We start from the raw sequence: 24,092 nt of genomic DNA, 5'->3' as shown, positions 1-24,092 counted from the left end.
GCTGGAATCACAGCAGCCCTTGGTGTTTTCTGGTTCAAGCTCAACCTTCCACTCTGTAGCCTTCCTTTTCCTCAGAACTGGGGCAATTGAGGGGTTATGTAGGCAAGACCCTGCAAGAATGGTGTTTGCACGCTTCCTTCCAGGCTCCTTCCATGACGCATAGAGCCTGGCCCATGGTCAGGGCTCAATAGATATTTGTTAAATGGGTGCCTAATTACGGTTCTACAACAACCATCTCACTGACGGCCCACAAATGTCTCACTTGGGGAAATTTTCCCGTGCCTCTGACCATCGTGTCATTCTGCAATGAGTTACAGTGTGAGGAATCCAGGGGGATCCTTCAGAGACTTGAGTGCTAAAGAACAGGCCTATGGGGTTTGCTCTGCCAGAGTCAAAGCTCTTAGCAGGCCCTGTGTAATCAGCGTGCATCCCACGAGCTGGACAGGAGAGCAAACGACTCTCATTACCTTCAATGCAGTTTTCTTTTTAATCAGATAAATCTCACTGGAAAAGTATGTCTTTGCAGAGAATGGAGCTCAGGGCTTCTGGACAGAAAGTTTCGGGAAGAAAAATTGCTCTGATCAGCAGGGATTGGTCATTTGAGGTTGCCAAGACCTGGGAGTGTAAATATTGAGGAGAAATAACCAACAGGATAAAAACAGATAAAGACATGGTATTAGCTCAAGGTAGGGATAGTTCCCAATCACTTAGCACTTACTGTGTGCTAGGTACTTTACATGTGTCACTGGATTTGATCTTCTCAACAATCCTATGAAGATGACATCATTACCTCCATTTTACAGATGAGGAAGCTGACGCTTGCATTTTCAGAAGTGTAGTCAAGGTTGTATAGCTTATAAAGGTCACCGCCACCAGTCAGCTGGCCTCTAAAGCCCACGCTATTAACTGCTACACTCTGTTGACTCTTCCAAGTGATAATGATTGCAAAGTTCCTCTGAGGAGCCACTGTGGTTCATGATAAAATGTTTGCATGACTCTTGGAACTACCGGTGGGAATTCCTGGAACTCTGGGAATCGGAGAGTGTGCGTTGAGAACAATATGATGATCACTCTCATACAAATAATGCTTCCCATGTATATGGCACTTCCAAATCAGTCACTGCATTTGCTCCTTGTCCCATGCCCATGACAGCATCCCCGTGTACAGGTGATGACTTGGAGGTTCCACTGGAAGGTTGAGAGACCTGCTCAGGGTCTCGGATGGCAGAGCCATAACATGACCAGGATCTCCAGGTGTGGTCTGGGGCATCCTGACAATTTGGCTATTCACAAAAGACAGGAAGGGGATGGGCAATCCCTTCTTGGCTGTTCATTAAATTGTTTCTCAGAATTTCTCTGGCATTAGCTTGACTTTCATTTAATTTTTTCCATCTCAGTTCACTCATCTTTAAAATACACCTGACTGTACCAACTGCAGGTGTCATTTGAATGGCCAAAGGCCCCATGCTTTTACAGATGCTGTGGAAACAAGCTCTTTCCCTTCACTGGGCAGTCAGCCTTTTTCATTCTCTAGGCACTTTGAGGTTATGATCATCTCCTTTGAGTTACCATTAATTTATTACTTCATTTGTTTACTTATTTATCCCAAACTATTTATGTAGTGCCTACTATAAGCCAGAGATTGTACCAGGTGACTGAGCAAAATATGAATAATATAATAATAATAGCTGGCCCGTGTTGAGTAGTTATAAAGTACCAGGCATTACACTAAGAGCTTTATTTTCAATATTTAGTCCTTAATATAATCCTATGGGTTGGGGGTCATTATTTCCATTTTACTGATGAGGAAACAGGTTCACAGAGGTCAAATAACTTTTCCGGGTAGACCTGACCTGATAAACTTCTCTCTTAATTGTATCAGTAGTGAATATGCCTTAGCCCTTACTTTGTGTGAGCTCCCAAACTAAAAGAGGAAGGCCTACGTGAAGACATGTAAGTGCTTGAATATCTGGGCCTATTAGAAAAAGACATATCACTTTTCCCTCTCAAGTCGATACCAGGTCAGGCCTGTAGTGGAAAATAAGCCACGTTGCAATGAAGCCATAGGAAATGCATCAACAAAAAGGGGCTATTTATCCCAGAGAAAACAGAGGTTTTCATGAGTGGAGCTTGGATGTGTGTGGCCCTTAAGCATCCAGGAGACTGATTTCATAGGAGGATGTTGAGAAAATAAACAATCCTTCCTGGGCTCAGAGGAAGAATGACCTTAAATTGTAGAAAAAGCAACTTGGATTCAACTGTGAAGCTGCCTTTAATCAACTGAGTGACTTGTCTTCAGAAAGAGAACACTTAACTGTGAGTTGAGAGGGTTTAGTTGAAGTGGGTATTTGTATGTAAATACAGAGTTTTCCGGAAGCTCCAGGGCTCTAATACTTCTCTAAATAGCCCTTGTTCATTCCCCTGAATCCTCTAAGCAGAGACGCAGCTCTGCAGCTCTGCTCAGTGGGGTGGAACTTCTTTGTCTCACTCAGCAGGTTCCAAAGTCTTGGGGAAGACGAAGGAAGTGGAGTCATAGAATTATGGGACCTGGTCATCTTGTGCATTAAAAAAAAAGACATTTATTGAACACTTGCTGTAGGTTAATGGCTGTATATTACGGTTTTACAAAATCAGTAGGGATGACCATCTCCATCTTATAGAGAAGGAAACGGACTCAGAGGTTAGCTAACAGTGATAGCGATCGCCATCAATGCTTCAACACTTTCTAGGTGCCACGTACAGAGACAAGAACTTTTCCATACATGCTTTCTAATCCATCCAGCAACTCTATGAAGTTGGTACCAGTTTCTCCTCCATTTTCCAGATGAGGACACGAGGGCTTGGAGAGCTTAAATGACCTAATCAAGGTGCTCTGATGGCAGAATTGGTACACGACTCTGAGGTGGAATTTTGGTGTAAGTTTTGGAGCAGCTGTTCACATGTGCTAAAACAGTTCACTCAACTGGAATATGCATTGTGTTAAGTTTCTGTTCCTCTGTGGTTTAGTATAAGTTTCTGTAGGAAGCACTGAATGAGGAGAATTCAGGGGATGTGTCAGTGAAACCCTTGGGACCCATTGAGACGAAAGGAAGATAGATGGACGATGAGGGACCGACAAGGTGCCCCTTCCTGGTTTGAGGATGAAGGAGGGCTAGTTGCAGAAGGAATGCAGTGTCCCTGCTGCATCTTTCTTTTCCTTCTGGGGTTTCTTTCCTTTCTACCCTGTGGGATCCTCCAGCAGGGTCACCTCTTTGTAACTAATAGGGGGCCCACCCAGGAGGCCAAATTCCATTGCCTCCTGCTTCTTGCTGCAGGTCTCAGAGGCAAAGAGAAGCAGCCAGGGAATGGGGAAGGCTACAGATGCGGAGTCAGAAATCTCTGGTTTGACTTCTGCCTGTTCCTTTCTTGTGTGACCTTGAGCCAGCCCTTCATCATATTTAAGCATCAGTTTCCTCATCCATAGAATGTAGATACCTTCTGTCCTAACTTATAAATGACTATTTGAAACCATGTTGAAGAAAGCATAAGGTGCTACCCAAATAAGAACTCCCTTCCAGACTGGAACAGGGGTGTGCTCCATGGACTCTGCCATCAAACTCAGGCTCTGCCATTTATTAGCTGTGTGGCCTTGGACACACCACTTATCCTCTCTTTGTTTCTGCATCTGTAAAGTGGGGTTAATAGTGGTTGCTTCTCATAGAGTTGTTGTAAAGAGTAAAGTAATTCTTTTGTAATGCTTGTTTTGGTACCTGGCACATCATAAATACCCAATAAATTTTTATTGATTCAGAGAGAACTGGTTGATCTAGGCTCTTTGATGAGGGATAAATAGATGGACTTCTAGAAGCTTCTTTGGGCTTTGTGCTTGAATGTTCGAGGACCACGCACTGTCACACCTAAAGGAGTACTCTGGGGGATCCTTCTCCTATGCTCCTAGTAATTTATCTGTTAAGTAGTAAATTAATAGCATTACTTTGGCTTTTCAATCAATAGGATTAAGATGATCTGATGGTAACAGAGTAATAATTGGTGCTGCACAGATGGAAACTGTCCAGTGGCAAAAACTGTTCTTCACAAGCCGGCTGGCTGCCCTCAGACCAGATTCTTTCAGCCCTTTTAAAAAATAACATTTTCCTCTGATGGTTAAAACAATAAATGCACATTGGAAAAATACAACCAGGTTCAAAGACAAACTAAAACCCACCTGGAAATCCCATTATCTAGATACCTACTGTTAGCATATTAGTAAATTTCTTCTGGGTTTTCTTTTTTCCTCTGTAGATTATAATCGGTTTTGTTTCCTGCTTTTTTTTTTTTTGCTGAAGATTCTAAATGAGCATTTTCTCTTGTTATTAAACCTTTAGAAACATGATTATAAATGACTGCCTATGCCAGTGTGTGGCTGTATTAGCTCTCACTTAGCTATTCCTCTACTGATGGGCATTGGTATTATTTTCAATTTTTAGCTATTATAAATGATGCTGTGAAAACCCCCCTTGGTCACAAACCTCTGTTCATGTCCTAGACGCAAAATTGCTGAGTCAAAGAGTATGACTAGTTCTAAGGCAGAAAAACTACACCAGTGTGAAGGAGCTTCTTATTTCCCCCAGCCCCAGGACCAGCAGGCTCCTCACTGAAAATTCTTTTTAAGGTGGAGTCTGCTCGGGGCAAGGGTTGAAGGAAATGGTGGGACAGTGAAAGTTAAAAGAAGAGAGATGACAACTTTTATCTTTTTCCTTTTTCTCCCTTAACTCAGATTGCCCAGGAAGCCATAGTCACTGGCATGTGCTGGAGGGGAGAAGGAGAGACCTTTGTGACAGTGTAGTCCAGAAGTCCAATGTTGCCGGTGCCAGACATTTCTTTTTTTGATATAAAATTGCCCCTGCCTATGTCTTCTGCCTATATCATATCCAATTTTTTTTTATCCCTGAGAGTACTTAGATATAAGAAGGGGCCCACATGTGCTTGCTTTGCGAGGGGGGTTGGAGTAGTGGGCTCACAAAGCTGAGTGATCTTGGGCAAGTCACTTAGCCTCTTCAAATCTATTTCCTTATCAGAAAAAGGAGGGATTGTCAGGGTTGAAGGAGAAAATGCGTGTCAGATGCTGATGTGGTACCAGACACAGAGAAACCACTTGGTGTGTTCGCTATTATTACAAATAAAAATTAAAGTTTTTGTGAGATTCAAACATTCTTCACTAAAGTTTTATGCTTGTCTGGCTTACACCTAATAATTCTGAAGAACTCCAGAAAAATATAAAGACTAAGAGAGGCAGATAGGGCAGGAAAGAAGGGATGTGGGCTGCACTTCAAATCTGGGCTAATTTATTATATTCCACTGTAGGCCCTGCATTTTAAGAGGGACATTAACAGGTTGGAGCAGGTCCAGAAAGGAACAACTGGGCTGGTAAACAAACTTGAAATTGACCTGTAAGGAATAATTAAAGACTCTGTGGGTGTTTGGCTCAGAGAAGATTTAGGCAGAGAGATCATTTTTTACAAATCTTTGTCGGGTTGTCAGTGGGGAAGAGGGACTCTGTAAAATAATGTTCTTGAATATTTAGTGTTTGCCAGGCACTGAGTTCAGCCCTGTGCAAGTGTTATTTATTTTATCCTCTCCCAAACACTATGGGAGGAATAGTTGTGTTCCTTTTGCCCAGATGAAGAGACCGAGGTGCAGATGGCAGAAGATGGCAGAAGTGCCTTGGTAGAATGTGCCATGGCTGGTGGGTGGTAGGTAGGAATAGAACCAGATTTTTCGGATTCCATAGCTGAGGTACCTTTTACAGCCCACTGACTTGTGCCAGGCGGCCAGGGAAGGTGGAGGGGACTTTCAGAGAGGGAGACAGCTGCCTGATACATGGGAGGAAAGACCGTGTTGACCAGGAGGGCTGCCCAGTAATGGAAGGGGCAGCATTAGGAGGTGGCATGTTTCTTGTTGCTGGAAGTGTTCACGAATTAGGCTGAACCCTGAGCAACGTGCTGTAAGGATGAGTCAGCGGAAGAGTGGACTAGAACTGTGACTTTACCCCTTACTTAAGGGCCTTGAGAGTTGCTTAGCATCTCTGGGCCTCAGTTTCTTCTTCTGTAAGCTAGGAATACTTAATTCTAATTTTAGGATTGTTGGGAAGAATAAAAAAATTCAAATCAATTGCTTAGCCAAGAACCTGGCATACAGAAGTTGCTCATGGTATGTGAAGCGAACAATTATCTATGGTCTTTTCCTTTGCACCCATGGTTCTCATTTATATAGTGCTGCTGTCTATTCACATCTTCCCGGGGGTCAAGTCCGGATTTGGCGCTGTCACCTGCAGAGTGGGTATTCTCCCTCACTTCCACAGAGGCCCGTATCTACCAGCTTCTGTCCTCTCAGGCAAATGACAGGTTGGACTTTGAAACAGGGGCAGTGGAATAAACAAAAGGAAGAACGTTTAGACTGAAACGTTAAGCAACAGAATAGATATTATTGGGGGAGAGAAAAGAGAACCATTTCACCTACTGATCAGTTATTGGAGAGCTCACTGTGTGCGCAGCACTGTGCCCTGTGCATTAAGGGGGTAGTCCATTAGTCAGAGGTACTGCCTTTGTCTTCAAGGGCCTCAAGGCCTGGGACGGCCCAGAGAACTCTGAAAACTGGAGAATAAGACTGAGTGTCACCCTGTACTGACTCCCTCGGCACAGGGCTATTAGCGAAGGGATGCTTACAGGCAGGAGGTTGGAGAAGATGAACTTGGAAGATCTCTTGCTGGCCTGGGATTTTCTCTGTTGGGTGGCTCCCAGGATTGCACCCTTGCAGGCACAATGTGATAATGTTATAGCTGTAGCCCCCTTGGGCACATCCTCTAGTTTCCCCAGGACACCCCTCGGACCTGGGAATATGCTAATCATTGTCGTCCATTATCAGGCCCAGAGGAGGAGGGGCTGCCCTCCTTCCTAGACAGGGAGAACCAGGTTGCCCCGGCCTGCCTCCCAGGGCTGCTTCGGGCCCCCACCACCCCCAGCCCTGGCCCCCACCAGGGGGAGGCTTGGAGCTGACTGCCTGAGGATAAAGCTTTTACTGCTGTAATTCTTGATAGGAGAATCCTTTCTTCTCTTTCAGCAAGAAGGCCGACTCCAACTGATTTGGGAAATACCTCTTTTCTTTCTCCTCTTGTGCCCTCGCCCTTTCATCATTCCTCCTTGGTGTTTGCCTCTTCCTGCCTACACTTCTCTCCCCTCTGGTCTTCTACCTTCTTCCTTTTCCTTCGTTTGTTTCTGAATCCTAGAATGATGGATCTGAGAGAGATCTTAAAAGTCAGCGAGTCCAGTCCGCCCGTCCATTTCACAGATGAGAATACTGTGGCCCAGAGGGGGAGGGACACTCACACAGAATGGTCTTGGCTGAACCCAGAGGAGACTCTCCCCTTTTGATTTCTCTGCTTATCTCCCCTTCTCTCCACCCCTCATCTTGTCCCCTCTTTATGTCCTGCCCCATATTATTTCTTACCCTCTTTTGTCTCTTCATGAATCCATGGTGACAGATGGAAACAAAATCAGGATTTTGGGGGGCAGAACAGAGGGAAGCATGTTGTCCAGTTCTCCCTGCCTCCTTCCCTCACTGGGAAGGGCTGTGATTTGGGGTGAGTCTCTCACTTTTCTTCCTCAGAGACTCTACTCCCTCCACTCTTCCCCAGCACATCTCTGGATGTGAGGTTTGTACCAGATTTTTCCTTTGCACCCATAGTTCTCATTTATATAGTGCTGCTGTCTATTCACGTCTTCCCCGGGGGTCAAGTCCGGATTTGGGGCTGACATTGTACAATGTCTTCTGCCTGTGAAGACTTTGAACTGGATTGGCCTCACAGTGTCCCTGATGGTCAGATCACTGCTTTGGCACAATCCGGCATCAGCCACAAAATGGGGATGATAATAGTACCTACTTCATAGGGTTGCTTTAAAGATTACATAATTAATGGATATGGAGCTTTCAGAAAAGTTCCTGGCATATAGTAGATTCTAAATACATGTTATCTGATAATATTATAAGTATTATTTAGAGGAATTTCTGTTCATAAAGGATTGGGAGTCACAGATGTTTTAACATGAGAAGGGAACAGAAAACTACGAATATAGTTTCAATAGATACTTGTTGGTGACCTCGTCCCCGCTGTGCTCTGTTTGCTGAATGTGCCTACTTTTTACCCAAATGTGCCATCTTTCCTCCAACTATTTGAATTCATAGAGCAGCCCATGTCCATGACTCACACCGAGAAGCTGTTTGAGACCTAGAGGTACAGTTAGGCTTCACTCAGAACTGAGTTTCCCAAGTCCTTCTGGTATTTTCCATTCAATCCAATGGTAGTGTCTAAGATGGAATGTAGAGTACAGCATTCTTCAAACCCAAATTGCCTATATATCATATGACAAATTTTACCCAATTCATGTGCTGTTATTTAATTTACCCTTAGTTTGATTTTTTAGCATAACAGAGACTACTAGTATTACAATGAAAGTGGTAAATTCCAGTACCCCAATAAAATTCATGATAAGTAAAATGGAAAAAAATTATTCTGTACCATTGAAATTTGTCTTGCACACCACCAGTGGAACAATCTTTAGGTTTAAGGTAAAACTGTCATAGTGATAAGAGACTTAAGAGTCCTCAGTCCTTGTCTGGGCTGGACATTAATTCACTGTTGACTTTATAGACAAATCCCTTTCCCTCTGGCCTCTGTTCCTCCCTGGGAATTGAAAGGATTGAGTCAGATAATTCTCTCCATCTCTAAGTTTTGCTTTTTTTTTTAATGACCAGGAGGATTTTATGAAATTACAAAAAGAATTGGGTAGGGCTTCATTTACCCTGATGAAAATACCTTCCCTCCCTCACTTGTTCTAAAAACCCAAGTCTATAACATAACTCTGGCCTTCCATTTTCCAATGACATCTCACTTCTAGCACAGTGACTTAGGTGGGGGAAGCAACTTCCATTTGCTCAGGAAATTCCTTCAAATACACCACATAGTCTTAGCCTCTAGGCTCACTTTTACTTGGAGAAACCAATCAACAGGATGCTGGTTCAGACCACGCCAAATGTCTTTTTTCCCTACCTGGTGCATGTGTCTTTTATTTAGGTGGGCTCCAAGTTTGATTGTGACACCTTCTTTTGAAAAAATCTTTTTTTTCAGCTTTCAAAAGTAATATATATTGTGACACATTCAAGCATTACCAAAATATTTAATGTAGGAAATAAAAGTCCCCCATAGTCCCATTCTCAAGAGATAAAACAACTATAAACAGTTTTGGGTCCATTTCTCTAGACTTCTTTTTCCCCATATAAAAACAATAAAACATTAAAAAATAGAAATGGGATCTTACTGTACCTACTGTTTTGCTACTTGCTCTCCGCATTCCCCCTCCATTTTAATCTTTTATCCTGGATATTTTTGACTTTTTCTGCATGGAATGAGGTCACCTGCCTGTGGCACTTATTGGCCATGAGATTTTAGATGAATCACTGCTCCTCTCAGGGTTTCTGTTTCCTCATCAGTAAAAAGAAAGGGACTTTCCCCACCTGCCCATCTCCCTATGATATGTCTTTTTTTGGTAAGACTTTATTTATTTTAGAGAGAGAGAGAGCATGAGTGGGGCAAGGGGCAGAAGGAGAGGGAGGGAGAGAATCTCAAGCACACTACCCACCGGGTGTGGAGCCTGACGCGGGGCACAATCTCTTGACTCTGAGATCATGACCTGAGCCAAAATCAAGAGTTGGATGCTTAACAGACTGAAGCCACCCAGGTGCCCCCCTATGATATAAATCTTAAGGGAGATGATGTGTGCATGTGCAAGCGTAAGCAGCCTGGGGTGGACTCCAGTGGATTAGTCTCTGTCCCATCATCTGATTTACTGGGTTTGTAGCAGTGCCCATGACCAGAAAATCTATAGTTTACCAAGTTGTTTGTTTGTAGACCTCTCTAGAAGTTAAGCTGCATGAGAGCAGGGACTACATCTGTTCTGTTCATCCCTGTGTCTGTCCCCAGAACTTAGAACAATTACTGGCTTATGGTAGGAATTCAGTAAGTATTTTTGGGATAATGAGCAAATTGTCCACTCTCAGGTAGGTTTCCAGTTGATAAAAGGCCCAATGGGAAGGAACAGGGCAGAGCAGGACTGGGCTGAGCCTGGGTGCCAGTGGATGGCTGGCTCCTCCAGTGTCCTTGAGCTCCCCGTCCTCCAGCTTGCCTATTCTGCAAGCCTTCTCTCTCTGCCTGCAACATTCTCTCCTGGCACTATTGCCACCTGGTGAATTAGTCATTCTTTGTGGCCCAGTTTGTGTCCTGGCTTCTTCAACTTTGTGCTGTCTCCCCACCTCCAGGCTGAGTTAAACAGACTCTTCTTGATGCTCCATAATGCTCTGCACCTATCCCCTCTTAATAATAGTCATCACGGTTTTCCTGCTTTGCACAATTTCTTTGTGCCACATGTATGGCTAACACTCTATATACCTTCTCCCATTTAATCCTTAGGATGATTTTTGGGGGTGGGGGGGGACTAGATACTAATCATTGCCATTTTACAGATGAGGAAAACCGAGGCTTAGGAATCTTAAAAACAATCTTTGTCCAGGACATACAAGTATCAATCAAGTGATATAACCAGGATTCCAGAATATATCTGACTGATACACAAGAGTTTTTAACTGCTGGGTCTTCTATGAGCCAACTTAATTTAAGAATTATGCAATGACAGCTGGACAGACCCATAGGCTTTATACAGTCCAGTCTTCTTATAAGCATGGAAGAACTGAGACTCAGTGACAAAGGCAGAGCAGGAATTGCAGGGGGAGGAAAATCCTGTTCTCATCTCCAGGATGTTCAATTTTGAGGCAGCATGGGAGTTACACCTTTTATTGAAACTTGTCACCCTTTTTTCTAGGAAGCATACCTTTTTATATTCCAAGGCATATTCAACAAAGTCCTCCAAGCCCCTTCTCTCTGGATATGATACAGTCTTTTCTTGGCTCCTGTCAAGAGTTTTTCTTTTCTGCTAAATGTTTTAGGTCACACCACGAAAATGATCTCTAATGAAGTTCATGCTTTCTGCACAATTAAAAACCATTGTAGGAAGTTTGCCTTGTTCTATGGAAGGGGCCTCTCTGCAGACCTGGGTCATGGTGGGAAGCAGCTTGATCTGTGATGGCTCAGATGTTTTGAAAGGCCCAGAGTTTTCACATGCTCAGCCAGATAGCGAGGATAAAGCTGAGCAACTCACCTCACTGGCTACTGAGCCAGGGCTGAGCCACCATGTCCAGCTCACTCTCACTGTGACTCATGTCTTAGAGCAAAAAAGGGGTCACAGTGAGACACAGCAGTGCTTTGGGGTTGGCTGGTTGGAAGCCTTCTGGTCCTGGGCTTCTGCAGAGCCAATAAGAAGATGATGGGGGAGCAGGCATGCGGGGACCAAGTAATTCAACTCAACAGGCACTGAATACCTAATATACATGAACCACGGGGTCACTGCTATGTGTGAGGAAGAAGTAGAACAAGTTGAAAACTCTGGGAAGCATCAGGGGGTGTGTCTTTATCTTCTTGTTGCCCTTCCCCATGTCCCACAAAATGCATTAAGTTCCTGGCCTTGGAAGGGCTTACAGTCCAGTAGGGAAGTTAGAAGGGCACCCAAATGCACGTAAGGCCACTGACAGTGACCTGAGTGCTGAGGGGCATGCCTACATCTCCCAGGGGATTCAGGAAGGAGAGTCTACGGCCAGTTGGGGGATGGTGGTGGTCCAGGGGCTGCCTCGCAGAGGCAGTGAGGCTAGAGCTGGACCTTGAGGCATGGATAGGATCTCAGAGAAGTGCAGAAGAAATTGGCATTCATTAAGGGCTTATGCTCTGTGCAGAAAAAGTGCATGAAAGGTAACTTCATTGATCTATTGGTGAAGCTCTTATCTTCAGTTTTTAAGATGGGTGAACTGCCAAGATCATACAGCAAGGAAGTGACCGAGGCAGGATTCAAAGTCAAATGAGCTTGAATCCTGAGCCAGTTGGCGTGCCTTTCAGGGCAGAAATGAGGGAAGGGTTTTTTCTGGATTTACGGAGAGATAGGAACCAATGTGAGAACAGTACAGGGATGAGAATAAGGGGCATACTACAGAGACCAGTGAGAAGTTCAGTTTGGGCTGTAATTTGGTTTGTGTGAAGGAAAGGGCTGGACACGGAGGTGGGGGCTTTATGGTGGCAAGTGGAGTTTGTGGCAAGTGGAGTTTTGTCCTGCTAAAACCTGGCACGCTTAGCAAAGGGCAGCGTGAATGCAAACGGGTGAGATAACTCTGCATGCACACTGACAACATATTGCTGAGTGAAAAAAGGAAGTTGCAGAGCACGGTGTTTACTATAAGCCCATTACTGAAAAACAGAAACAGCTCCCTAGTGTAGCACGGCAGGTCAAAGCTCTCTGAAGCCAGACTGCTTGGATTTCAATCCGGCACTGCCATTTCCAAGGTGGGTAACCCGAGGAAAATGATTTAACCTCCCTGTTTCCTCATCTGTAACCTCATCTCTACAATGGGGTGAACAATGCTTTATAGGATTGTTCTGAAGCTTACGTAGCTTAATACACAGCTTGTAGAAAGATATCAGGTACATAGTAAGCACTCATGTTTTTGTCATTATGTTATTAAAACCATCTGGAAGGCTGACTATCAAACTGTTAAGTGATTTGCCCCAGGGGGTAAGATTTCTGTGGATTTTAGTTTGAATCCAATTTCCCTATGTGGTTTAAATATTTTATAGCAAACCTGTAATGCTTATAATGTAAACAAACCAGCAAGTTTATTTCAAGAGTTGATATTAGGAGACTTTGTTTTTATTGTATTTTTTTCTTCTATTAGCAGCAGGCCTGCTATGGATACACTTGGAGAAGTCTCTGGTGTCACTCAGAGAGCTATTGAAAACAGGTGTCTGAGACAGCATTGTTCGGGCTTCCCACAGGCCAGGTCTGGCTGGAGTGCCGCTCATGATTACAGAGGAGTGCTGGCCCAGTCCTTGCTTCCTGTCCCCATTCTGCTCCCGCCACCCTCGTCAGGCCTGGGCATGATTTCTTGGATTAGAGATGTTCTAAGAAGCCCTTTGGCCACGCTTTGGGAACGGCCAATCTGGAGTCTGTGGCGAGACCTTCAATGCTGGAGCTTGGGCTGCCTCTCCAACCTCCCTCCCTGGAGAATAAGGGAAACTGAGTATTCTCAGTCTTGTGTGTTTGTGGGTTAGGATGTGAGGCTTTGGTCTGAGGACTAACGACTGGCAATTAAAAATTTTTAAGGGCACCTGGATGGCTCAGTCGGTTAAGCATCCGACTCATGATCTCAGGGTCGTGAGATTGAGCCCCTTGCCAGGTTCTGTGCTGAGTGTGGAGCCTGCTTAAGATTCTCTCCCTCCCTCTGCCCCTCCCTGCTCCTGCTCACATGCACACTCTCTCTCTCTAAAAAAAACTTAAAAAAAAAAACGGGCCACAGATTATGCTGTTTTTCTTCCTGGCCTCCCAGCCCAGGCAGACATTGTCTTCCAGAACCCTCGACAGCTCCTTCAATCGAGGGCTTTTGTTCATTAGGCAGGTGGGATGAAGAAGAAAGGTACTGTAGTGACCTGTCTGCCCTTAGAGCCCTGACCACGTCCATCTGTGATGGGGGCAGAAGTCAGTACCATTCCCCTCCTCTGTGAAGGGAGGAGAGTGAAAACTCACATCTATTTATAGATGTACGTTAACTTTATGATGATCTAGAACCATCTGAAAGAGATTAGCCCTTGATTATCTAGAGAGGGAAATTAATCTCCTTTCTACCTCTGTTTTCGTCATCCACTTCATTCCCCTCTCTCCTCCCTGGTGCATTCTTGGAGTAACAATATCAGTGCAATGGTTAAGCGAATGTTTTCTGGAGTCAGCCTGGTTTTGAATCCCGACTTTGCCTCTTAGTCGTTGTCTTACCTTGGGCAAATTACATAACCTCTTTATGCCTAAGTTTTATCAGCTGTAAATGGGAATATAATAGTACTTATGTCTAAAGATTTTTGTGGGGTTATGAGATAAGGCACATGGTGTTGTTAGCACAGGACCTGGCATTCAATAAATGCTCAATAAAGAGTAACAACTATTATTAGTGCATTGTTGCAGCCCAGGTTGAGAGGGAGCATCATGAGGGAGGAAGAAGGGAAGATTCGGGAAGAAAGGAACGTTAGCCTGCAGCATCTATTAGCATAAAAGATGCACGTACTCTGTGCCCCAGCAATTCCATTTCTTGTTCTTGTTATCTGCCTGGGAAAACATCACATGTGTTCACAAAGATGTAGGGACACTGTGATTACTGCAGCACTGATGGCAGTGGGAAATTGAGAAGAAAGTATAGATGCCCATCAGTCGCGGGATGGCTGGAAAACAAGGGGATATACGTAACATCAAATGCTCTGCACTAGTTAAAAGAATGAGGTGGAACTGTATGCCTACATAGGTGAAGCTTCCCAGGGACATGGTAAGACGTGCACAAAAGAAATTGCAGAATGATACAGGCAATATGCTTCCTCAAGATGATAGTATATGTATCCTTCAATAGTTACGCACACGTGTGTGTATGCATCCATACACATACACACACACGTAGATGAATAAAAATTATCAAGTACAATACCTCTTAAAGAAACAAAAGCTGGGATGGACCTGGAGATCCTATCAAAGGGGATTTTTAGGCTGAAGTCTAGTTATTAGATTTTTTTTAAAAAGGAATGTATGCATATATTGTACAATTACAAATGATCAAGAACAGAGAAAGAAATAACCTATCTGGCTAAGAATCAGAAGAATATGGCTGTCGAACTGAAGGCCTGATGGAGAATTCCCAGCTCTTCTCTTGTAGGCTCCTTTCCATCCTCCCACTGTGGCCCACTGGGGGAGGGGGGCTCTTAGGCTGTGGACTGCACCAGCTCATCAGACCTGCAGCTCTTGGAATGTATATGTGTGTGTGTGTGTGTGTGTGTGTGTGTGTGTGTGTGTGTGTGTGTGTATAGTCTTAGGCAAGTCACTTCCCCAAATCTCCGTTTTCTCACTCTAAAATGGGGATAGTAACCACTGTCTTGTATCTATTTTTTAAGGTGACTGGGAAGCTCCTATGGGATCGTGAGTGTGAAACTGGCTAAGCTGCCAAGTGCTCGTGTAGGAGAGTGCTGCAGGTCCGCCTGGCCGCCAGGGTTGCTGCGGCCGTGCCGCATTCCTCCCGAGCTGGGCAGTGCTGCAGAATTGAGCACACGGCCATCAACCCACAGCTCTCCAAGGCCAAAGACCATAGCGGTTACTTTATTTGTTGTCTAAGATAATAATATGCTTTGCAGAAAGGATAATAGGTCGAAATGGGTAGAGAAGAAGGAAGGACGTGGTCCCAAGGTCAGACAGATGGTAGGAGGGGGCAAGACTCTGAACATCTGGGAGTCCGAAATGGTACACTAGTTATGTGGGGCTGACAGTGTGATGTGCACAGGGAGACTGATCAGTGAGGTCATCCTTGGAGCGAGAAACCACAGATTTCCTCCTTCTGATCACCTTGATCTACCTCCTCCATCAGTCCCGACAGACTCACTGCTGTGTCCTTGAGCCCCCCAGGGCTGGGATTCATAGCCCATTCCTCAGGTGCCCCTTCTCCTTATCCAGCATCGCATGGTCAGAATACCCAGGTACACTAGGACTCCAGGGCCCAGACCACCAGTTTGGGAATGGGGATAGCTCTCTGAGGTGTGTGTCTGTGTTTATGAGCCAAAGGAGGAAAGTGCAGAGGCAGAACCCTTAGAGGTGACATGCAGGGGAATCAGTTTAGGGGCTGAAGAGAACTGTGCAGGACTTGGGGAGCTCCACCATTCACTCTATAACCTTAGGGAAGTCATTTGTCCTCTCCTCATCTGCAAAATCAAAGGGTTGATCTATGTCAGGGGTCCCCAGCCAGAATCATTTAGAGCCCTACTCCTCAAACCTTGGGTCCATGGAAGCATCAGCATCACCTGGGGGCTGTTAGAAATGCAGCCTCTCTGGCCCCACCCCTGACCTCCTGAGTTTGAATCAGCATCTCAATGAGATTCTCAAGTGATTCACACACACACTGAAGTTTGAAAAGCACTGATTTAGAGACTCTTGCTAACATTACAAGTTTCTGGGTCCCCCTCCTGAGAGATTGTGATTCAATAGTCTAGTATGGAGGGGGGAAAACTATATGTTTGACCAGCCCCTTACAGCTAGATTTGAGAGCCGCTGAATTATAGACTTGCCTTAAGTCTCTATGATTCTGTTGGCACTTAAAATACTCTGAAGGAACGTGCGACTCTCTGGGGGTGAATGGGTGGGAAATTGAGGAGGACCTTGCCAGGAAAGGAGCAGAGGCTTATACTCTAGGTGCCTCTGGGTTGCCCCGTATGTGAGACAAGAGCGAAGCGCTGCCCATTTCACGGCTGGGATTAATGACTGTCAGCAGCTCCCTGTTAAGACGGTAAACTCATTTAGCAACGGACACCAAGAAACAGCCGGATCCAAAGGCAGAGAGTGATAATCTAATTGCACTGAATTAGCCTCAGGAGACTCGGACAATATCAACTTCAGAAAACCACAAAGGGATCCTTTATAAGGAGTTTCAAAAGCTTTGGGGCCTCCGGCACCCCTCATCAGGGCTTGCATTACAAAGCAGAGGCACTGCCGATAAGCCCCTCTCCTCAGCATCTCCGGGCATTGTTCCCTTCCAGTGTGCTTTCTGCATGAATTTGGTGGCTGGCCCCATGGTGTTTTCAGTTGTGTGTTAGGCTTAACAGGGCTGGTTCAGGAGGGACAGCTGGGGTTCAGGGCTGAGAGGCCTTCAGCCATACCTGCCACCGGTCCTGTGAACGCTGTCCGTGCCCACGGACTTGTCCGGAGACAGTGCACTTTCTAGTGGTCTTTCTGGCTCTGACATTTTCTTATTCTGAGGTCTTTCTCACTTCTTAAAATCAGCCTCTTACATAACCAGGTGATTTCTGTTTAATAATCCTTTGTTGCATCATGTGTGCGCGTGCGCATGCTCGTGTTCATTGCCCAATTTATTCATCACCAATCCATTTTAAAGAATGAAAAGGGATGAGTGAAAGTGTGTTTATGGCATGGCCCAGAGAGCTTACAAAGATCAGAATGGTACTTTGGGGGTCAGGAAAGGAGGGAATAGCAGTATTGTGAAGATTTGTCTCTGACCTGCATTCATTTACTTTAATGCAGTAAATTACAAATCTCATTCCACAAAAGCAGCTTGAATTTCTTCTACATCCTTCCTGGGAGGTGGATTTCTCTGATTTCATACCTCCAGTGACAGGGGACCCTTACTACCACCAAGGCAGCCCATTGCACCACTTGACGGATCTGCCAGAAACTTCCAAATTACATTGAACTAGAATTTGTGTGTGTACATTAAAATAATTATCCATCAATTTGACCCACTTCTTCTCTTGGAGCTGTATAGAATAAATCAAATTTAATATTTCCCAAATGGGGTCCCTAGATATCTAGGGGGTTCATGAAATAGTAATGAGGATTCAGAATCCATTTTAAACATTTCAGAGACTCTAACAAATTGCATATTTACTTCTGACAAAGCTCTATGGACTCACTAAAAAGCATCACGTGTCTTTACTTTTGTTTTCTCTTAGGTCAACTCAGTGTGGCGATATCGCTTATCCCATAATGTTCAGTATTTCTGGCAGTTATGTATGCCTTTGATTAATAAAGATGGGGAAAATAAGTTAATGATGAATAGGATTTGGCAAACAGATTTTTACAAACATAGCTTTTATGGGGGGAGGAAAAAACCCAAATGGAATCCCCAGTGAAAGTATAGAAACTTTTGGTCTCTTTCTCATGCCACTCCTCAGCTCTGTGGGGACAGTAATCAAGCACCATGTTTTCTCATCATCCAAAGCGCTTCCTGGGGAAATGGACATATTTATGTGACTTGTCAATAATCTAGGGTATCACCATCTAGGGTGGGATAACCCTCCACAGTGAAGTTGCTTAATGATGTCCTCAATTCTTTCAGACTTTTGAGCCTGAATATAATGCAACGTTGCTATTTCTTATAACAATTGAAATATGCAGCAATATTTGTAACCAAAACTATTCTATCACGGAGGAGATTGGAAGAAGATAATCCTTAACTGGCACAGTTAAAAATGATTTTAGAGAGAGTGATTTGTTGATTCCCTTCATTTTACAGCTGGGGAAACTGAGGACCAGAAAGGTCACGGAACCCTCTCAAGGTCATGGCCCTAGCTAAATTCTGGATCCCAGGTCTCCTGCCCTTTGGGCCAGGGCTGCTTTGCCTAAAGCAGCAGAAAACCTGCAGAATAGCGTCAAGATGGCCAGGCAGGCCATCTGAAACATCATTCTGGCTTCTGCAAGCTGATGAAGGAAATAAAGTTAGTGACGCCCACATAAATGCGATGCTGTCGCAAGACGTGTACATGGGCTGTCTGAAGAGGAGTTCTGTGGGCCCCCTGATGAAGGAAAAAGGTTTTCATGGAGTTTTAAAGGGAGCAGTGTCTCCCCTTTCTGCAAGGACAGGGACTCTGGCATCTGTTACCTCTGTCCCCCCACAGAGTGCCTGGTTGTGGACCAGACACTTCCATACATGATAAATACATGCCTGGTGAAGAAAGGAAGGCAGCGTTGGCACTGAAGCAAATTCATTTTGAGCCTTTGTGGGTATGGGCCTCTTTCTTTTATAAAGACCTTATCCCAGGTGGGAGGGAACTTAGAGGTGTTGGAATCAGTCGTTTGAGTTGATTGGTGAGAAAATTGAGTCCCCATGATGCAAAGAGACTTGTTAAAGCCATGCTGCAGGACGGGGGCAGAGCTGACTTTAGAATGGGGGTTTTTCAAATCACAGCCCAACTGCTCCCTCCACTGTACCACATGTTTGCAACTTCTTTCATAACAAGTTGGTCTCAAGAATAAATTTCCTAAATATCCCCTGATAGGTCATCACCATTTTTGCGAATATGCAGAAGTTATGTGCCAATTCATAACTCTATTTACACCAGCCTAGGGTCCTCGTCGAAGCTGTCCTTCGGAAATAAAAGACGTGATGCTTTCTTTTCTCTTATTCAAGGTTCCTAAGCTCCCAGAAGAGGGTAGACTGACATTTTGATTGGCCCTGGTGCAAACTTGCCCAAGAAACTTCTTTCCTTAGGAAAAGAATCCTTGGTCCATTTCAGAAGCTCTTAGATACTTTCTGTGTGCCCAAAATGCAGCGGGTAAGATTTGAGGGAAAATACAGCTATGCTACCAGGAGGAAAAGATTGAGGTGGGCATCTGCCCCTCTTGGCCAGCTTGGAGAGTGAGAAGCCAAAGGGGCCACCTCAAAGGAAAATTCATTCACCTGGTTTTCCAGGATGATATGAAAAAATCTATTTGCCATGTTTCTTTTGATCCAAGTGTGAATAGAAACATCTTTCCTTCAAGGTTTTAGTGACCTTTCTTCGTAAATGAGTGCCATATTTAGCACAAAACCCTGTGCAAGGAAGCATCTACTGGGATGGCAGGTAGAAGTGGCACATAAAGAGAAGCTGATCATCTTCTGGGAAAGCCAGCCATGGATTAGGCTTGGTTTATCTCCTCTACCTTTATTCCCTTTGCATGCATGGGCTAGGTCCCTTTTTGCTTCATTAGGGTGCTTTGTGTGTTTCTTAAGGAGCATTTTCTCAAGGAAACTTGACTTCTTTCTTCATTAAAAAAAATTAGTACATCAGAACAGCAGATTAAATATTTGGTCATTCTATACTGGTGGTTCTCAGCTGCATATAATTTTTGCACCCCAACCCCCACTGCAGGATTTTTGGCAAGGTCTGGAGACATTTTTGATTGTCATGACTTGGGGGGGGTGCCGCTGGGGCCATGGCACTGCTAAACATCTTACAATGCACAGGACAGCCCTCCTAATAAAGATTATCCGGTTCAAAATGTCAATAGTGCCAGGACTGAGAAACATGTTTTATGCTATGAGTCTATTTGAATTACTCAGAAGATAAAAAATTCTGGGGTCTTCCTGGGGCCCTTCTAGCCATAAGGCACTGTAAAGGCTCTGGGAATCAAAGCAAGTTCCCTTTGGCTTGAAAAGGAGGTTTGAAAGGAATGTGCTTCTACCATAAAAAAACCATATCTTTGCCTATTATTTTTGACCAGTCTGGATATAAAGCCCCATCTCCAACTGAAGATAAAGAGACAAAATTTAGGTTATTGAATCCTAGAATGTCACTCATGGAATTTTAGAACCATAGGCTTTTAAAATACCAGAGCAGGAACTTCAGCCAAATCACCTCATTTTACTTATGGGGTCACAGTTGATGAGCACTGCAATGCTGTGTGCCTCCCAGTGCCCTATGTCTCTCTCCCCTCAGCTCTGTCTAAGGCCTCGATTTGTTCTCTGTGTTGGCACCATCTGAGATTTCTGGCTCACTTCGATTGTTGTTTTGTGTTACCGTCATTATTGCCAGTTTGCTGGTTATGTACTGATGCAGCGGTACTTCTGTTATTGATGGCCTTTCCTTTTCTGGCCCCCAGATTTCCCCAACAAGGTGATCAGCTGGCATCATTTAATCTAAGGAGTACCTGGGTGCCTGAGATGATTGGACTGGCTCATTCCAACATGGGTGCCTGTCCCTTGGGGGAGAAAGGGTTATTCACATGGAACCTGCTAGAGAGCTGCCCGTCTCCATTCACCCCCACATTACAATTCTATTGAGTCCCCAGATTTTAATACTTCTGCATTTTTACCTAAAATTTCAAAAATGAGAGAGTTAGAAATGAAAGTGCCAATTATACAAAGACGATACTTTCCCTCCTTTTGACCTTTCTTCCCCCATCTCTCTGAAAAATTCCTGAGGGTATTTCCCTAGTTCAATTCCTAGTTTTATTATTTTATGTTTCAGAACATTTCTGAAACAACATTTACTCCTCAGATGATGTAGCCATTCCTGTATTTTGAAAGTGCAATAGTACCAATCCCTTCCCAGCTCTCCAGAGTCATGACTCTTCTTTCCTTATAAACACAGAATCCCATATACATTGTAGCTCAGATATGCCTTGACACATGTAGGGGAAGGAGATGTAGAGTGAGCCTTTCTGACGGGCCACCACCAGTTTACTTAAAGAATTAACACGGTGGATTCATAGTGTTATCAAAATGATTACAATGCAAACCTTTTAGACTGTGTCTCCCTTTTGTGAAAGACAATGTCGGGGAGAAGAAAATCAAGCATACTGTTCATCAAGAAAAAAGGAATCGGTGTGCATATGGGGGGTGATGTGCTTGGTCCTATTAATTTGCTCTTTAACCTTTCTGGTTCAGTTCTGTCTCAGTAAGCCAAACAGAGAATCAATTTGCATACAAATGTTACCAAGTACCCCACCTCCAAGCATTTTACAGTTCTGTATGTATGTAGGGGAGAAAGGATTTGATATTGTTAAGAGGATACTTCCTGCCCTTTTCCCCATAAAGTAGCTACATTTCACTACAATTCACAAGGCCCTGGATTGTTGCACTTTTTTCATTCTATCTGACTCCCTGACTATTTGCCTTCTGAGCTGTGGGCAGGACTATGGCCTATCAAAGAATTATTTGAGCTGGAGATTAGAAGCTTTGGCATTGGGTATCGCAGGGAAGGAGGGGGTTTTTTCTTCATCTCAAGAGAAAGACATGAAGAGTGGTTGACATATAAGACCCTTACAACCTGGGGTCTGGGGGAGGTGTCATTCATTTAATAAACCAATCGACAGGTTAGTCAAACCAACAATTCATATGAGAATTCTCTACAATGTTAAAAGGAAAACCAAGAATTAGTTGCTGGTTTATGATGGAGAAAATAATATTTGGTGGTTACTTATTTTTAAAAATAACCTAGAGTGGGTTTTTCAAATGACTGTTAATACAATGCTGTGGTAAAACATGAGAGGCAGGTATCTAAAATGAGAAAGATTAATGATCCCTGCGGGTCATGGAAGAAGAAAAATTTTTTTCAATTCATATAAATGGAATTTATCATAACCATCTCTGACGATGGCTGATTCACCCACTTACAAAGGACTATCTATTCCAGTGCTTCCCAAAGAGGTGATTTTTCACTTTTCACTTGTACTAGCATAGAAGGCTAAGCCTTTAGGCAGAAAATTTTAACCTGGGAGATAACGGGTGAGGGAACTCAGCTACAGACTGAGGGACAGACATAAATTAAACAAAACAAACAAGAATTGTCCATCAGTTCAGGATCTGCAGCTAACAAAGTAGAGTTTGAAAAGGTGAGTGGGTGAGAGGAGAGAGTCAAAGTTTCAAAAGGGAACGTTTCCCAGGATCTGTTCCTAAGTAGATTCACTCTGCACCCAAGTTCAGGGCTTTACAACCTGAGGTCATAACACTATTGTTTCCAAGCACTAAGCCTCAGCCATCCCCCCCCCCCACCGCAGAAAAAGAAAACAACAACAAAAGAGGAGAGAAAAATAAAATGTTCTGTGTCCAGCAAGTTCGAGTGCAACCTTCCCCGTCACCGCTAGTTGTCACTTGGCTCCCAGACGGGAGAGCTGAGGTTTTCGGCACTGCGGTTAGAGAGAATGCAGTCCTAATTAAACTGAGTAACTCCTAAAGATTCCCCTTAAAGTCCTCAGCCCAGTAAGAGCCAATATGCAGAGGGGCTGGGGGCCAGTGATAGGGCAGGGGTATAGCAGGTGGAAGGACAAACAAATCACAAAAAAACAGGCAAACAGCTGCCAGAGCAGCGACTGTCTCAGACCTCCACGCACAAGCCAGACACCCTGCGGGCGGGGTGGGGTGGGGGAGCGGGGGATGGAAAGACCCGATTGCAGCGGTATACAACAGCCCCCTCCCCCAAAATGGGGGGATCACGGACAGAGTCAGCCTCAGTGCTCCTTTCCCCCATTTCCATTACAGCGATGTGGTCAGTAGAAAATTGCATACCTGAAGAATACAATGGTCTCCCAAAGGTAGAGTCGAAGAGTATTGAAGCTGTACATTTTTCAGGTCCTTGTGCTTTGTAGTCCACGAGTTATGGGGGCAAAAATGTTTCCAATCGGCACTTACAAAACCAGCGAGCGCTACTGAAAAAATAATCCAGATGCTAAGGGGAGGTGGAGAACCGGGGCGCGGAGGAAGAGCCCCAGGGGAAATTGGAACGAGGGGTCTGTAGGTACCACGGACAGAGGCAACCGCGAAGCGTTTCAGCACCACGGAGAGCGTCCAACCCTGCTTTTCAGGAGCGCGAAGAGTATTGCTGTTTGTTAAACTCCAGCTTGTCTGTTGGCTCCCTGCGGCGCTGGGGAGGCACGTTTGGGGTGGGTATATTTTCTTTTTTACCCCTGTTTTTCTGTTTAAACGGCCAGCTCCATGCAAGGAAAAAAAATCTTCTGTGGCGATCAGAGCGCTGGCCTCGGACCGTTAGGTTGGGCGAGCATCTTGGGTAGAGAGAGCTGGGCTTTATGCCCCTGGGCTGGCCTGAGAGGGTTAGGGGCGAGGGGAAGCGATTGACGGTGCTGCCTTCAGTTAAATCCCGGAGAATGTGCCAGCCTGGCGCATCGCGACCGAGTCCCGGAATCTTGTTATCCTGCCTGCGTGCTGGTCTGCTGTCGCCTTGCGATCGCTGTTCTCTGGGTGCCCGCCGAATAAGTTATGATCGTTGCAGGAAAGGTGTCCCATTGCTCGGGGCTGCAGGCGTGAGAGAGCTCAGGGCAAGTTTCAGGGGCTGCCGGGGTCCATGGCGACCCCGCGGGGCTCAGTAGCCCAAGGCTTCAGATGCATCTCGATTTTCTGAGCTCGCCCATCTTCCTTTGGCCCGGACTCCTTCAGATCTTCAGACTTTCTTACTGCATTAATTTAACAAACTGGCGGCATGGGGGTTGGAGGGGGCGCTGGCGAAGGCCGATGGGAGGGGGTGGAGAGGAAAAAAGGGGGGAAAAACTCCTTAGTATCTTCAAACCCTCCCACTCGAGGTGCTCATTGGCCCGCGGCTGCGAAAACCAGATCTTTTCTCAGTGTTTGGCCAATCGCGTATTAGACTCTGGGTTGAG

The 24,092-nt window shown here is 44.8% G+C and overlaps 1 protein-coding gene across 2 annotated transcripts in view; it reads right to left on the bottom strand.

Moving 5' to 3' along the window:
* The window catches only part of GLRA1 (glycine receptor alpha 1), a 79,328-nt gene extending 56,286 nt beyond the window's left edge, over nucleotides 1–23,042 (bottom strand). For both annotated transcript variants that reach the window (XM_025867187.2, XM_025867188.2), the window contains exon 1: nucleotides 22,987–23,042. In XM_025867187.2, coding sequence (XP_025722972.1) covers nucleotides 22,987–23,042 — 56 coding nt within the window. The remainder of the gene's footprint in view (nucleotides 1–22,986) is intronic.
* Nucleotides 23,043–24,092: the final 1,050 nt, after the last annotated feature.

The sequence above is a fragment of the Callorhinus ursinus genome, unplaced genomic scaffold, assembly GCF_003265705.2.
Source record: "Callorhinus ursinus isolate GAN/ISIS: 27379988/994484 unplaced genomic scaffold, GSC_fseal_2.0 scaffold3, whole genome shotgun sequence".
Classification (NCBI taxonomy): domain Eukaryota; kingdom Metazoa; phylum Chordata; class Mammalia; order Carnivora; family Otariidae; genus Callorhinus; species Callorhinus ursinus.
The sequence above is the reverse complement of the archived record's forward strand: the minus strand, read 5'-3'. Positions and strand labels throughout refer to the sequence as shown.